This window comes from Hemitrygon akajei, chromosome 4 (genome assembly GCF_048418815.1).
Source record: "Hemitrygon akajei chromosome 4, sHemAka1.3, whole genome shotgun sequence".
Taxonomy (NCBI): domain Eukaryota; kingdom Metazoa; phylum Chordata; class Chondrichthyes; order Myliobatiformes; family Dasyatidae; genus Hemitrygon; species Hemitrygon akajei.
The window spans coordinates 66320207-66338378 of NC_133127.1; the positions used below are offsets into that span (position 1 = coordinate 66320207).

Genomic DNA, 18172 nt, shown 5'->3' on the forward strand with positions numbered 1-18172 from the left:
GAATACAAATTAGGTGATTATATAAACTGGACATCATTATGTATAGCACCTTTGTCTGGAAATTCCAATACATCCTAAAAATTGCATAGGAATGCCAATGATGTCATGGAGAAAAGACATTTTTTTAAATTGTCTCACTGCAGTAAAATAAAGTTTTGGCTGAAGTACTAAAATTTGTTGCCTAGTATTCTTCTCCTAAATCCTCTACAGTTGGAGTGGGTGGGGGCAGGTGGTTACGTGGAGTAATTGGCAGCAGCATCAAAAGAGAAGGGATTAGGGGAACCAGCATCAAACTTGAAAGGGTGCTTTTTTTTAAAAAAACTTTTCCATTTATAAGTAAAAAGGCAACTTACTGTTGCTAGCAGTAACAATCTCATCTACTTGCTGAAGAGGTTCATTGTCCTGAATTGTCTGTGAAACCCCAACGGTTCGAATAGGAGGATCAAAGCCAACCAAACTCTCATTCACGGTCACATCACTTGCGCCTGTAATCTGATTCGTTGGTGGTCCTCCCATGGATCCTTCGTAATCCGTTGTTACATCATCTGCACAATCTGCATTTGGCTAGATAAAGGACACAAGTTACAACTAAGCAACTCGTTTTCGTATTTCCTGGTACAAGGAAATAAAACTTATGGACATCACTTATTGTGATTTCATATAATAATTATCACATTCCAACTGATTATTAAGCAATGTTTAAAATGTTTAGCAATATCACAAATATACTCCATGGCTGAGCATTCACAGCTTTCTGGAAAATACCATTCAAAAAATTCATAATATTTGAATATATAAATTCTCCTTACATAAATTCTAAATGATCAATCCTCAATTCTATGAATGACCTGCGATTGTAAATTTCCAAGTTAAAAAGCATCTTCTTTTAAACCACTTCAGTCAAATTGCATAAAGGTGTATTTACTTCAATGAAATTCCCTTACATGCTTCTAAATTCAAAGGAATGAAGCCCTGGCTTTTTAATCTCCCTCAGGACAATCTTCCTCACTCATTTACCCAGTGACCTTTGATGTGTTTCCTTTTAAGTACGTAAAATCCTTTAATAGTCAGGGTCAGTCAGAGAGATAGAATAAGGAAGCAGGCTTTTTTAGCTCAAGTTCGTATCAGCTATCAAACACTGATTTTTACACCAATTCCATTTTATTTTCCCCACCTCTGCCACTCTACCAGATTCTGCACTCAATGTACTAAGTGCTCTTTGCAACAGCCAAACTGCAGATCTTTGGATTGTGGGAGGAAACCCACAGAGCCACAGGTAGAACATACAAACTCTATACTGATAACACCAGAGGTCAGGATTAAACACAGGGCACGGAGGCTGAGGCAGCAGATCTACCACTGTGCCGACCATTTCCTTTTCTAACTGCCTGAGGTTCTGCATGATTACTTTCTAGAATTTGTATAAAGAAGCTCCCCGTTTCTTTTGAATGCCAATATATTCCCATCATTTTTTAAAAAACCACTTTTAAAACTTTTCCTGACAACTTTTACATTGCTCCACTTGGCATTCTTTAGCCACATTCTTGCCCTCTCACTTAGTCCACCTGTATCTTTTTGCAAACTCCCTTTAACTTGCTTTCTATTCAACTCTGCATTTTTAAAAAGGAATATTATAACCATTATCCTCATATCAATAAAAGTAGTAAATAGCAGAAACCTAAGCATAGTTTCTTGAGCACCCAGTCATTAGCAAATAACCCATTTATTTCTAATCTATCCAATAAACAAACCTCAGTGAATTCTAATATAGTCCCACAGCACTCAGTCTTATGAGGAACCACCTGAATGGCAAAGAGAATGCAATTTATCATGTCCAATGGTTGTCAACTTGTACTCCAACCTCCACATCAGTTGTTTGTGGCTTCACGTCCTACTTCAGGAATTGAAGCACAAGTCTAGGATGAGACTTTGCACGTGTATGGTGGGAGTACTGCACAGGTGGTTTGTATCACAGAGTGTGCCGTTAAACTGGGTCCTGTTTTCTTCTCTGTTCTACGTCTGGCAGTCGGGCTAATACTTAACCATTAATCATCCCAACCGATCATATGCGTGTTGCAAATCATGAGAACTTGCTGTGAGAACACTTTCTACAATACTAATCATGCTTCTGATGTCATTTGCTGTGAAGTGCTTCTGCACAACTTGAGGATCTCAATGGTGCTATACAAATAATCTTTTTTCACTGTTTCTCTCTTATTTGTCCCACTTCTTACAACCTCAAAAATTCAAAGGATTTGTCAAAGAGAAAAATTCTTTCCTAAAGTTTCAGATCCTTCGCATTAATATCATGATTTATTTTTTTAAAGTGCTCAGATGCCTGCAATTACAGAATGCATCATGTTCACTTCCATTGCTCTCAGGCTAACTGGTCTCCAGTAACACACTCTCTCTCTTTCACATTTTGTGAGTAGTGAACCTGTGGAACATTCTGAAAGCTACCATATTTTGGAAGGTCAAGCCTAATTCACTGACTACTCACATTTTTCATACTCTAATACGTTGTTTATCAGGCATTGTAGAGGCAGCAGCCTATTAATTCCTTCTCAGGAGACTTCATTTAAAATAAATACAAGTACTCAACATTGGAAACAAAAAAATCTTCATTCACACAATTCTTCGTTCTGCACTATATCCCAAAAATATTAATTTATTTAATACACGTGACAGATCTTCAATCTCTATTATAATTCCTTCTCTTTTTTGCCTGCAAGAAACACTTTAACTTTCATTAATCTTTTCCTTCCCCTCCCCCCCCCCTCCCCACCCCCAACCCTGAAGTAGCCTACAATTCCACATACATTCTTTCTGGTTTCCTCTCAAATCCTCAGTCTATTTTCATTCTGTCAATTGTTTGGTCATTTCTTACTAGATCTCAAAATCCTCCTGTTCCCTTCGTTCAATAGATTTAAAAAAAACTAAACTCTTTTCTCAAAGCACACATTCATTATATTTAACTTCTCTTCTTAGATCATGTTTTTCCTGGAGAATTTTATTTCTTAAGGAAATGTAAATTTGTTATAAATAATGTAGGCCATAATTTACAGGAGATGGAATTGGAAAAAATGGACTCTGAACTATGTTAAGCGAAATGATTCCATGAACTCAACAGACAGTTTATACTTGGAACTACACCTCCTTGTGCTGCCATCAAACACCAAAACACATTACTTGCTTTGGCTGTCCCTTTACAACTTTCATTCCAATGATCCTTTCACCTGAATGAGCAAGAAGTATCTGTACAAATACATGACACTCGAATCCAAGCAAACCACCACCTCACCCCCCATTTGCTGAAGTGATCAAGGTCCACGAAGTTTGTATGGAGACCTTGCTCCACAAAGAAATTTGATCCTTCACATTCCAATCTAACTTTAGTTAATATGCAGGTGCAAATCTTGCACACTGTTTTTTCTTATGGTCTTTATTATTGCTTGCTCTCAAGAGAGGTCCATAATTTACCACTCCCTGTACATTCATGAAAAACACCCAAGATAGAAGAGGAGAAGGAAAAGGGCACATCAGTCTGATTGATAACTGCTAAGGGCTGAAGATGCTAAATCAGAGATACATTCTTCACTTGGAGAGAAAACCAATACTTAACAGTCAAATTGAGAAGAAAGTAAAATTAGATTAGGAACAGTATCAATAGGATAATACCTGTCGCATCTTCCCCTCCTTCCCACTTTATATTTTCCACAGGACCACTTGCTCTGTGACTCACTGGTCTTTGGTCTAGCACTTTCCCCTGCAATTGTAGCAAGTGCATCATTTGTCTCTTCGCATCCTCCCTCACCATCATCCAGAGTCCCAATCAGCTCTTCTGGCTGAGGTGCACATGTATCCCCTTCAATCTGGTCTACTGTATTCAGTGATTGAAATGCGGCCTCCTCTACATAGGTGAGATTAAGTTTAGACTAGAAAAACATTGCACAGCATCTATCCTGCTGATGGAATGCAGGAAATGATAAGATGCATAGAGAACTACCTCCATGCAAGCTAAGAATTATCAACGGAGGCAGATGTATGTCATTTCTCAGTGGAGGGAATATACAAATCCTGGGCCAGTTAATATCAAAGCTCCCTCAAAAGCTGATGTGAGTAGTGTTGGTGATCACTCAAAATTTGAGACTGTTCAATTTCTTTCAACATCAGAGCCTCAGTTACTACTACCCAATAACTAATTGCTGTTATAACAGAAATCGGAGATTATAAACCAGAAACTGTTTATTGTTACCTGGTAGAAAATTGTTTTTCTTTAGGGATAAAAAGAAATGCCAGTTAGGAAGAAATGGGTCTCACTGGGAAGTAGACAATAGCTCCCAAAGGATTCAATTTGTTGTGTTTCTTGGTATGATTCCAGGTATTCACATAGGCCCAGAAACTTTGAAAATAGCTCCGTGATTTGGGCTGCAGCAAATAACCTGTAACTGCCCAAACTAAGAGAGTAGCACTGACACCAAGACCAAGAAAACACCAGCATCACTTTGGGCACAAGTATTTTGCCTCTCTTCACTGTTTCTCAGGTAATGGTCTCACCACTACTGTGCATAAGCTGTCTCTTCCAAGTCAGGTATTTATTTCAGTTACCCTGAGTAGGCAATCCCCATGAGCAGTGTCTTACTAGTGGGGCAGAAAACACGTAGGTGTATGGTTGGGACTATGCCTTGTGAGGAAGGCCAGCAAAGATGATCAGGAAAATTCTGAGGGATTAGCGCCCTTAATGAATATTATTCCTGTCTCCTCTTGTCATCACAACATGGATAGGGATCCGCTTGTCCTTACCTACCACCTCCAACAGCCTCCGAATCCAACACCCCGTTCTTGGTAACTTCCGCCATCTCCAATAGGAACCTACCACTAAGCAGTTCTTTCTCTTCCATCTCCCTCTGCTTTCCATAGGGATTACACTTAACGTGACTCCCTTGCCCACTTGTTCCAACCCCCTTCTCCCCACTAATGTCCCTTCTGGCTCTCCACCTGCTCCTACATCTGCTCTCTTGCATTCAGTCCTGCGCGGTGAGCAACACTTCACCGGAGCATCTTCTGGGGGTCATCTACTGCATCCGGTGTGGCCTCCTCTACATTGATGAGACTGACTGAGATTGGGGTCTACTTTGTCAAGCACCTTTGCTCAGTCCACTGCATTGGCTATTCATTTCAATTCAACTTCCCACTCCCATTCTGACATGTCTTTCCATGGTCTCCTCTACTGCCACAATGAGGCCAAACTCAGGTTGGAGGATCATCACCTCATACTGGTTGGGTAAGCCTCCAACCTGATGGCATGAACATCAATTTCTCCAACTTACAGTAATTTCTTCCCTCTCCTTTTCTATTCCCCTTTCTGTTTACCTTCTCACTTTTCTTCATGCTTACTTGCCCATCATCTCCACTCATTCCCCTCCTCCTTCCCTTTCTTCCATGGTCCACTGGCCTCTCCTATTAGATTCATTCTTTGTCCCTTTACCTCTTCTAGTTATCCCATCCCAGCTTCATCTCACCCACTCCACACACCCACCTTCCCCCTCACCTGGCTTCACCTACCAATGCCAGCCTGCACTCCTTCCTTCCCCCCCCCCACCTTATTCTAGTTTCTTCCTTTCCAGTCCCAATGAAGAGTCTCAGCCAGAAATATTGACCATTTATTCCACTCCATAGATGCTTCCTGACTTGCTGAGCTCCTCCAGCTTTTTCCGTGTTGCTAAAGAATGTTATATTATGTTTATGTAGCAATTTTCATTTTGATTGATAAATTTGGGTCCTTGATTAAAATGGTTCATTCTTTCAAATGTGAACAATCTAAAACTGATAAATTCATTCATCCGGTGCAGCACTTTATAAAGAATGCCTCAATGGATCCTATAATGCTGCTAGTTTGAAAATTACATTATTCTCTCATTTATTTTGTGCCTGAAAGCACAGATATCCCTAATGCTACCATAAACCACTGATAGCCAGTCTCAGGCAGGTGCACAACTTCCCTTCATGGAATGAACAACAAATTCTCTTAAGGCATTAAGAGAAACAAAGTAAATTTGTCTCCCCTGACCCTGTTCTATTTCTGAAGATTCAAATTAAACCTGGGCATTGTTACAAACATGATGCCACAGTCAATACTTGCTCCACATCTATTACTGCAAAAGGTAATATGAGCTAATGTATTGTTTGCAAACAGTTCTGAAGAGATGAAACCCGATATTGGGAACATCAGCTATTTGGAGATCCTGCTCATTTTGTTCAATTCATGAAATGAATGTCCCCAATGTTCAAGTTCACCAGTTTGAAATGGTTCATACTAATTGAAATTATTCCTATTTTGCATCATTCTCAAACCTTTGTTAAATTATAATATGGAAAAAAATCTCAAAACTTTGTCAGTACTCTACATTAGCAATGTTGTTTGCAAAGATGGATATGTACTTCATTGCACACTGATGCCATAATTTTAGAACTGCTTGTAGGTGCTGGGCATTCCTGGCATAAATTTGGTCTATGTCTGCAATATAGTTTGATTGATACAGATATCCAAAAAAGATTATTGAACAGGGAACAAAAAACCTCTCAGCTTGGTATTTCATGGGGAATTACTTCTAGACTTGGTTCAACTGCATAGCTAAAGAACTGAAAACTACGATGAAAATTGAATGTAATCAAGCAATCACAGAACGCATATTTAACAAAGATACTGACTGTAAATTACATTGCTATTATAAATTGTTGAGTGCAGAGGCATAACGGGAACAATGCCAAGTACTGCAGTACTTGCTCCTCCTCCTCCTGGAGTGTCTCAAAGACTGATGGTGCCGGGGCTGAAATATGGAAGAACTTGGGCACACGCAAGAATAAGAGAGTCATGTGAGCTCCCTCTAAGTGTGGCTTCAATCATGAAGGTAGATCATGGTCAGTGAAAACATACATTTAGAGAGTAGCAGCTCTTCATATTTTTGAACCATTCTAGGTTCTTAAGGATAACTTGAACTATAGGAATGCAATCCATGGGTCCAGAAAATTTGCAGCTGGGATACTGTGTACAGTTCTAGTCTGTTTATTTAATTTGGGAGATGTATCTGGTGACATAGTGCAACAAGGAGAACTGTATCCTCACAGAGCCAGTGAGGATTCTGACCTTGGGTACTATCTGTATGGAATTTCCATGTTCTGCCTGTGACTACATACTGGAGATCTAATTTCCTCCACATCATAAAGGCACATGGGTAAGGAAGGTTAACTAACCACTGTCCCCATATGTAAATGGGAGTAGAGTCTGTGGGAAATTGATGGGAGAACAAAATGGAATGAGATAGGAATACTATCAATGAGTGTGTTATGGTAGGCATAGAGACAATCAGCGTAACGGCCTGCTTACATGCTGCCCAACACTTTGATAAGTCCATGGGATAATGGACTTGTTTAATTTGGAACATGTGAGGAGGTTGAGCCTGTTTGAGTTGCATGCCGAAAGTGAAGGCAAGAATCTGCTGTCTGGAATAATCCAGATGCTATAGTGATCAATATAGTGACCCAAGCAAGTGCAAGCACAGCTGCTCGTTGGAGTTATGAAGAATGAGAGGTCATCATGTTGTAACGTCTACATTTCTGGCCGACTCCTATTCCCTAGTTGTTATTATGTTCTAGTGTTCTTAAATAGACTGAGCAACTCTGCTGAAGGGAAATATTTGTCATGGAATACAGGATATCAGTGATCTCCCTAAAGCTGCAGCCAGTTGCACACTGAAAGGCAAAGTAGAAATCACTAGCCAGCAAGGAGCTGGGTGACAGTTACTCAAGGCAGTCCATGTACAGATACCTAGCTAGAGCTACAACAGGCAGAATGTTGAAGATTCCTGTGAATGCCGATTGAGGAACCCCACTGAGTTGGATAGGGTGCAGGGACAAGTGTCCCCCTCTCCATGGGTCCTCAGTGTGATTGATCTGCATGAGGCACCTGATGTGTAGCACTAATTCATTCCATGAGAAAACCGCTGAAGAATCCATGTTAAAAAGGTTTTAATATGAAAAGTGAGTTGGTACCCAACCCAGTCAGTGTCCATCAATAGTGGGATTCAGAATAAGAATGGTCTCAAATGTTCTGCAGTAAATTGCTGTGGTTTGTGTAAAAATTTCTGGCCTTTTAAATCTTGCTGTTTCAGAGAATGCAGCGCCATGAAAGCATGCTCTATTGTTATAATTTGCCAACAACTGAATGAAACAACATGACCCAATTTCTCCTGGCAATGATCCAAATGAATGTTGCACAAGAACTGATGTCACTGTGTGCAACATATGTGAAAACCATTGTTTTAATCACCACTGGCTGGTCTAATTATCTGGAGAAAAATTCTGAATGAAAAATTGCAAGAGCACATGTCACAAGCAAAGAGATTAATTTTTCAGTGCTGGAGATGATACAAATAGAATTTCTAGGTACCTGTCTCTTTGCAAAACACTGGATCTAAAATAGCCTGTTCCTTGATATTCTGATCTAGAAAACAATCTTAAATGATTTTCATGTGCTGCTGCATTTTTCACTGTATGAGGTAAAACTGATCAAAAGCAATTTTCCTTAAGTTTCCATTCCTTATGTGGATAAAGATATGTATCAATTCTATCAAGTGCAACACAAACAAAATGCTGGAGGAACTCAGCAGGCCAGACAGCATCTATGGAAAAAATGCACTGTCGATGTTTTGGGTCAAAACCCTTCGGCAGGTCTGGAATAAAAAAAGCTGAGGAGTAGATTTAAAAGGTGGGGGGGGGGGGGGAGAGAAACGGCAGGCGATAGGTGAAACTTGGAGGGGAGGGATGAAGCAAAGAGCTAGGAAGTTGATTGGTGAAAGAGATATAAGGCAATGGAAGAATGAGGGTGGCGGTGAGGGAGAGGAGCACCAGAGGGAGTGATGGGTGGGCAAGGAGATAACATGAGATGGGGAAAAGGGAGAAGAAATGGTGAAGGGTGGGGTAGGCATTACTGGAAGTTTGAGAAATCGATGTTCATGCCATCAGATTGGAGGCTACCCAAACAGAATATATGGTGTTGTTCCTCCAACCTAAGTGTGGCCTTATCACAACAGTGGAGGAGGCCATGGATGGACATATCAGAATGAGAATGGGAAGTGGAACTAAAATGGGTGGCCATTGGTTGCTGGACTTTGGTAGGACTTCCGAAATGTTGACTAAACTTTTTTTCCCCCCATAGACACTGCCTGGCCTACTGAGTTCCTCCAGCATTTTGTGTTGATGAGAAATTAAAGCCACACAGTGACTTTAAGGCTGTTGCACAAAACTGTATTCATTGTTATTGTACTATTATTTGTATATCTGTTTTAAACTACAATGATACATTAAAATAATTTTGTAAGCATAAGAAAAAGGATTTGAGCAATTTGTTAACATCCTTCCCAAGTACAAGAAATGCTACCGCTTAAAAAAAAATACACTTCAGGCTATTCAGGAGGTTTGCCAGCATCTCAAGCATCTTTACGTGCACATCTATCAGCCCTAACGTTAAAGCAGCACCTTCAAACCTGGCATCAGTCTTTTAGAAGAGAACACATAACACCTCACCCTTTGACAATCTGGCACCTGACCCCTGGTAGCTCCTCACCACCATGTGCAACAATTGCAATTTGACAATCCTCAATATTATAGAAAGTGCCAGTGTGTGAACTGAGATTGAGTTACCATTTCATTTTCAGCAGCTAACCTGGCAAGAGAACTTGGGCTTTCTACAAGAAGAAATATGGTAGAATAAAGTGAAGGAAAAAGTAAAACATGCACCTGCACACTGTAAAGTAGAATAAAACAAATGGTTACAAAGACATGGAAGAGCAATGGAGTACCAGATTTTCTAAATCCTGGGATTTTGAAACATGTACTAACACCAATGTGCAGACTTTGCTTACCAATCTCCAATTGTGCGTACCCGTTTCAACCTTCTCTTGGTATTCAGGGAAAAAATCAACCAGTTGAAGTAGCTTATTTACATGGCCAGTCATTATATATGACATTGTACTAGCGGCAGTGAGAATCTGGGGCAGAGATCAGTGGCCATGGAATCCTAACTTATGGAGTTATCTGAATATGGCTTATATCAGCCGTTCCCAACCTGGGGTCCACAGACCCTTTCCATAATGATATTGACCCATGGCATAAAAAGGGTTGAGAACCCCTGGCTTAAATAAAGGCATCAATGCTCTTCTGACTCAAGAACATCCAACTGGGTGAGAACAGGGAGTAAGTAATATTCTCTGGGTAAGGGCTTCTCCAGCATTTAGGGTGTTGTTGTAGCATAATTTCACAAAAGTGGCACAATCCTAAATTGCACAGCAATTGATATCTGTGTTCAAAACATATCAAAGTAAAATTATAAACAGTTAAATTTAGAAATTATAAAATGTACAATGCACTCATAATAAGCATTCAAAGCATAACAGAAATGTCAACATCTATTACATTCTGTGCAAAGATCTTTCCTCCCGAATTTCAACTTTCTACCTTTAACCTTAAATCTATGCATTTAAGTGTCTGACACTTTCATCATGGTTCAAAGACTGATTACCTACCCTATCAACGTCACTCAATTTTCTATACTTGTATTAAGTTGTCCTTCAGAATTTGACAATCCAAAAAAAAATCCAAGTTTATCCAACCTCCGCTTATAGGTAATACTGTCCAATCCAGACAAAATCCTGGTGAAACTCTTCTGCACCCTCACTAAAGCCTACATATTTCTGATATAACAAACAGAACCGAACACAGTACTCCAAATGTGACCTTACTAAAGATTTATACTGCTTAACATAACTTGTCAACTTTCATGCTCAAAGCCCTGACCAGTAGAAACCAAGAATAAATAATAATTTACTGTTGAAATAATTTTTTTGTGACTTTAAACATTGATCTTACACAACTTTAGGAATTCAACGTTGAACAACATGAGAAGCAAACTACTAGGTCACTACCTCCAACAACTTAGCATATTGTAACCACTATTTGAAGAGGAACACTGACTATATTAAAATACATAGCAATGTCAAGCATTTGATGCACTCTTTATTTTGCAAACCAAGGATGAAATCCAAATCTCTGCAAAAGCCAGTAATTTAATGCACAACATTAACACAATCCTACCGGAATTCCAAGTGCCTTCAGAATGTTCATTTTGCACATTGGGCACGTGCGGTGATCTAGCAGCCAAGGATCCACACATGTCTTATGGAAAAGGTGCCTACATCACATCAGAAACACAGTTCAGTCAACCAATACATAATGACCACAGTTTACATGTCTAAAAGGAAACTATAAGTGACAAGTCACATTCATGGACCAAAGGCTTTTATCCGAAAACTTATTACTTACTTGATTAAAGACATCACTCAAGAACATCAGACTGAGTGAGAACAGGGATTAAGTAATGTTCTCAGGAAATAAGTAAATTGCTTTCTCTAGCTATCTCTAGCATTCAGGGACACGTCACGGCACGTATGTAGAAAGATTCATGTGTAGCTAATATATTCAGAAAGATCAATATTATCAATAATGACAAAGATAATAAATACTGCTCAATCTGAATTTGGAATAGGAAGCATTGGAATGGAAAAAAATGAACAACATTTTAGTCCATGGAACTGAGTCTGAACTGCATTTCCGTCAGCAACTGATTATTTGCCATTTAAGGGTAGACAAAAAGAAAATCATGATGCTAGTATACAGATTGAACTCATTTCTCATGCACTCCCTTTTAAGCACAGGCAAGACCAAATTACATCAATTGCTTGCATCACACTGCAACTCTCCCATTCTTCATTCAGTTGTTCATGCTGATAGAAAAACATTTCAATGCAAGTTTAACTCATCTCTCATTATTTATTAATGAAAACCCTTTGACTGCAAATGAATCAATGTTCTAGTAAAAACAAAATTTTGGTGGTTTTTCAAAAGTTATATGGGCAATTCTGAGGAAGTTTAACCCTCACAACACAATGTGCAAAAGAAATTTAATATTTTAACACTTTGGTTACTCCATCAAATAGGCAATCAGGATTTTTGGTGGAATTGTTTTTTTTTTTAAATGCTGGTTCCCATCACACAACGACTGCAATAACAAAATAAAGAAATATAACACTAATCATCATCTACCTTTTCCAATACAGTAATTTATTTTTACTCACATCGCTAAACCATTTCTGTTGAACTTTTTTTTAAAAAAAACATGAAGTTAGTTAGTTTTTAAGATACAGCTGCTTAATTAAATCAGATTTCAACTGAAATGAATTGCAGCACCCACATAATGAAATTTATGAGCATCAGCTCACATGCATTGAAAAACTCTTCTAAATTAATGAAATATTAAATTATTTTGTGAAACCCATTACAGTATCCATATTTCTTTTGAATATTTCAGATAAACTTATCCTTCTGAGGCAGCACCCAAGGACATTTCAAGTAGCTTCCTCAGCCGCAAATTGAGAGCAGCTTAAGCAACATCAAGGTTGGCAGCTGGAAAGTGGTACAGAAGAGAGTTGAATATTGGGTGGTGGTCAGAAATGAGGCCAGGAAAAGGGTGGCGAGCTGAATTCTGAAAAGCCGATGCTGGAATTAAGTTTGGAAGAACAGCTTGCTTCTATTAACCCCAAAAATGGGTTTATTGGAGCTACATGGTGCTCATGATTCAGTAATCAATTTGCTTCTCATCCACTTGTCCGTGTGGTTTAAAATTTTCCGGTAAAGTTCTATGCAACTTTATTTAACATATCCCTAGGAACCAGTATATATGTTTGCTTGAAGATGAAATGAAAGCAAAATTGTGCAACAACCTACCTAATGGCCAGGGAACATAAAAACCAGAACAAACTTTCTGTTGCATTATTTACAGGAAGGAGCAAACGCTGAAGGAAAACCATGCCGTTTAGTATTGGATAGTAAGGTGGCAAGAATAAAGCACTGATAAGCTCCCAAATGAAAACATTCAGTTTGACATTTCACACATTATATATGGTAGCTGTTATACAGCGGCATGCGAACGTTTGGGCACCCTCCGGTCAAAATTTATGTTACTGTGAATAGTTAATTGAGTAGAAGATGAATTGATCTCCAAAAGTCATAAAGTTAAAGATGAAACATTCTTTTCAACATTTTATTTTTGTTTTGTACAATTTTAGGGTGAAAAATAGGAAAGGAGCACCATGCAAAAGTTTGGGCACCCCAAGAGATTTGAGCTCTCAGATAACTTTTACCAAGGTCTCAGACCTTAATTAGCTTGTTAGGGCTATGGCTTGTTCACAGTCATCGTTAGGAAAGGCCAGGTGATGCAAATTTCAAAGCTTTATAAATACTCTGACTCCTCAAACCTTGTCCAAACAATCAGCAGCTGCCTAGCACTCTGAAAATTAAAATAAATAATGCCCACAAAGCAGGAGAAGGCTATAAGAAGATAGCAGAGCGTTTTCAGGTAGCCGTTTCCTCAGTTCATAACATCATTAAGAAATGCCAGTTAACAGGAACGGTGGAGGTCAAGTTGAGGTCTGAAAAACCAAGAAAACTTTCCCAGAGAACTGCTCGTAGGATTACTAGAAAGGAAAATCAAAACCCCCATTTGACTGCAAAAGACCTTCAGGAAGATTTAGCAGACTCTGGAGTGGTGGTGCACTGTTCTACCGTGCAGCAACACCTGCCCAAATATGACCTTCATGGAAGAGTCATCAGAAGAAAATCTTTCCTGCATCCTCACCACAAAATTCAGCGTCAGAAGTTTGCAAAGGAACATCTTAAACAAGGCTGATGCATTTTGGAAACAAATCCTGTGGACTGATGAAGTTAAAATAGAACTATTTGGCCACAATGAGCAAAGGTATGTTTGGAGAGAAAAGGGTGCAGAATTTCATGAAAAGAGCACCTCTCCAACTGTTAAGCACAGGGGTGGATTAATCATGCTTTGGGCTTGTGTTGCAGCCAGTGGCATGGGGAACATTTCACTGGTAGAGGGAAGAATGAATTCAATTCAATACCAGCAAATTCTGGAAGCAAACATCACACTGTCTGTAAAACGGCTGAAAAGAGGATGGCTCTTACAACAGGATAATGATCCTAAACACACCTCAAAATCCACAATGGACCACCTCAAGAGGCGCAAGCTGAAGGTTTTGCCATGGCCCTCACAGTCCCCCAACCTAATCATCATCGAAAATCTGTGGATAGACCTCAAAAGAGCAATGCATGCAAGATGGCCCAAGCCTTTTTCAAGGAAGAATGGGTGAAAATCTTCCAAACAAGAATTGAAAGACTCTTAGCTGGCTACAGAAAGCATTTACAAGCTGTAACACTTGCCAAAGGGAGTGTTACTAAGTACTGACCATGCAGGGTGCCCAAACTTTTGCTTCGGGCCCTTTTCCTTTTTTGTCATTTTGAAACTGTGGACGATGGAAATAAAAAAGTAATCTTGCTTAAAATATTAAAGAAATGTGTCATCTTTAACTTTATGCCTTTTGAAAATCAGGTCATCTTTTACTCGTTTAGCTATTCACAGTAACAGAAATTTTGACCGAGGTGCCCAAACTTTTGTATGCCACTGTATATTTGCATACATCTAGTTACAACATCTTCAAAATACTTATAATTCCCTTGAAAGAATGCATATGTTTAAAAGAAAACAGGAATCTGTGAAAAGCTTGGCAAAGCTGAACAGGGTGAGTACTTGAGTGGACCACTCTCAAAATGTGACACATATTAAAAATTTGCAATTTCCAGGTATACAGGTAGTCCCTGAGTTACGAACGTCCCACTTACGGACAACTCGTACTTATGAACCGAGGAAGGAGAATGCCGTCTGCCATTTTAAGTCGGATTGCGACGCAGTCTGCCATTTTAAGTCGTTGCCGTTGACACTGTGTTGAGTGTGTAACTTTGCATTTGGTTTAAATTTTTCTTAGTAAGATTCGCCCTGACCCCGACCCCCCCGCCCCCGTTCTGACTCCCGTACCATCCGTGCCAGGTTGATGTCGAGCTCGCAACTCAACCTCGTTAAAAAAAACACTGCCACGTCGTTTAAATTCCCACACGGAATATCGTGGAGGATCAAATACCCAAACCCAGCACAGCCCCCACTTGTACCATTTAACCTTTCTCAGTGTGGTGCAGTTTAGGACTCGGGGAATTTAGTGCTGTGGTCCTTAGGACCCAGCGGACCTCGGGAGCTGGCTCAGGCTGGGACTCGCCGCCCTCAGTGTTTCTGTTCCATTGATAGGAAGTGATCGCGATTGAAAATAAAGTGGAAATAATAAAGCGTTTGGGAGGAGGTGTAACGCCATCAGTCACTGGAAAAGCGTTATGCTACAGTCGGTCAACAAATGGAACGATTTTAAAGAATAACGGATAAAGTGAGAATTATGGAGCATGTGAAAGGCCCTGCCCCAATGAAAGCTACAATTATTACTAAGCAACGCAGTGGTTTATTTATTGGAATACATACGTTTAAGTGTTTTATATGCATAGAAAGGTAAAATATACACTATATACTAAGACAAACATTTGACTAACTGATGCTAAGTAATACCGGCTGTACTTGTTCTGACTTGCATACAAATCCGACTTAAAGACGGGCTCAGGAATGGAACTCGTACATAACCCAGGGACTGCCTGTAATGTTACTGACTTGATTTCCCACCACACCTGTAGTTGTTGAAAATCAATGTACCTGAATAAATTCATCATAATTTTATAGTTCTTTGGAGGTAGAATAAAAAAATTCTCTTTCAATTTCTTATATTTTGTTTTTCAGTCCATATACAATGAAAAATCGTATAGTCAAAGTAAATGTAGTTTGTTTTTAAATGATGTATCTAGCTAACCTCCATGTCAACATATGGAGAGATTCCAGATCCAGTAATTCTAGTTTAGGTACTATATACAGAAATCACTCATGTATTACAAAGAAATTCAAGGAATTAAACAGCTGGAAAACATCCTTCAACTTTTAACTGAAGTGGAAAAAGTAGGTATTGTCAGTGTTAATTTCATCCAGATCAAGACCCAAGTACTGCAAGAGTAAACTGCCTTACCAGTAGTGAGAAAAGTAAATTTGGAAAGAATCAACTAGTTATCCGTACATACTTATCATTTCATGAAATAATATCAATGCTTACTAGTGTTCAGATGTAACAATAATTATAAACACCACAGAGTTGCAAGGAATAAACTTTATGCATTATAATTCTGTGAAATTATCTGAAATTAAATCAGTGACAGTCATTTAAAGAATACAATTTACAGAGTGTAAGAGTTGTAGTACATTCCAAGGGTCCCATTTCTAATCCCCCATTGTACAGAAACAAATTAATTGAAGTTGTTTTAATTATAAATTTAATAGATTTTGATAATATTAAACCAGATGTGCAGTTGAAAGGAAAGATAACAAAATTCTTTGAAAACAATTCATTTATTTATTCAGGGCTTGGTATATGAATCATAAATAAAAACTTTTAAATTTTTATTTATAAGTAAAATCTATAACATAACAAGGGTAATGCTTCTGTCCATCCCTATATGCTCTTAAGATGGTACAAAGCCATCTTCTTGAACTCCTGCAGTTCTTCTTGTGAAAGTATTCCTACAACAGCATCAACAGACAGCAAGAGGGGAAAAACAGAGATGGTAGGATTACCATATACTTGGGAGTCCCTATTCATTTTGCTGATGAAGATCATGGCTTTGGTCAGTGTCAACAAGCAAGCAACTGCAGTGCACTTTACAGATGATATTCACTGCAGCTATAGTGTGCCAGTGGTGAGTGAGGTACTAATCAAGTAAACTGCTAGGGTGGTGGATTTGGTATAAATCAGACTGCAGGTGCCAGACTTCCTAACTGTTATTTGAGCTGCAATCATTTAAACATGTGAAGGGCATTCACTATCACAACCCTACTTCTTCCTTAATAATGTTACAAAGGCTTTGGGGTGTCATGTGGTGAGCCACTCACCACGATTCCCAACCTCTGAATTGCTCTTGTATTTGTAGTTGCTTCTGTTGATACAATGGGGATGAATAGCAACTCTCATGGAACAAGAATCCACAAACAAAGCTGAAAGCACAAAGCCAACTCACCGGCATGGTAAAATTCGGACAACGTCATTTGGCTTGTAGCCTTCAATACAAACAGCACAATTATCAAAGTCTGACTCTGTTTCCTGAGAACAAAAAAGTCAACAGCAAAAGTCAAAAACAAAGAAATGTAATGAAACCATGATTATTATTAGCCAATAGTGGATATGCTGATATGGTAGGATTCATTTGTTTTGCACCTAACTATAATTCTATTATACCTTCCTATATGAATAAATGAAATAATGAGACAGCAGGTCACCATCTTACACAGCAAATAGAATTGAACCTTTGCTTGGTTTAATTATAATGCAATATAAAAGCTAGCTGAGGAAACAATTTTTTAAATATGTAGCAATGTTAGAGTCGGGGTCCTGAGAGAGGCTGCTGAAGAGACGTTGGTCATGATCTTTCAAGAATCACTTGATTTTGGCATGGTACTAGAGGACTGGAAGATTGCAAATTTCACTCCACTCTTTAAGAAGGGAGGAATGCAAAAGAAAGGAAATTATAGGCCAGTTAGCCTAACCTCAGTGGTTTAGAAAGTGTTGGAGTCTATAATAAAGGATGAGATTTCAGGGTACTTGGAGACCAATGATAAAATAAATCAAAGTAAGCATGGCTTCTGTAAAGGGAAATGTTGCCTGACAAATCTGTTAGAGTTCTTCAAGGATGTAACAAACAGGGTGGACAAAGGAGAGGCAGTGGATATCATTTACTTTGATTTTCAGAAGGCATTTGATAAGGTACCACACATGAGGCTGCATAACAAGATAAAATTCCCTGACATTACAGGAAAGATACTGGCATGGATAGAGGAATGGCAGATAAGCAGGAGGCAGCGAGTGGGAATAAAAGGGGCCTTTTCTGGTTGGCTACCAGTGACTAGTGGTGTTTCTCAAAGGTCAGTATTGAGACTGCTACTTTTTACATTGTCAATGGTTTGAATAACGAAATTGATGGCTTTGTGGTAAAGTTTGCAGATGATACAAAGATAGGTGGAGGGGTATGAGGAAGCAATGCGTTTGCAGCAGGTCTTAAATTGGAAGAATGGGCA

General features: G+C 39.0%; 1 protein-coding gene across 1 annotated transcript in view; it reads right to left on the bottom strand.

The window, feature by feature from the left end:
- rnf150a (ring finger protein 150a) overlaps positions 1-18172 on the bottom strand; it is a 105031-nt gene that overhangs the window by 25312 nt on the left and 61547 nt on the right. Inside the window, exons 4-6 of the mRNA XM_073042750.1 lie at positions 17119-17201; positions 11152-11248; positions 354-564 (exon numbers count right to left, since the gene is read on the bottom strand). Of these exons, the coding sequence (XP_072898851.1) occupies positions 354-564; positions 11152-11248; positions 17119-17201 (391 nt within the window). The remainder of the gene's footprint in view (positions 1-353; positions 565-11151; positions 11249-17118; positions 17202-18172) is intronic.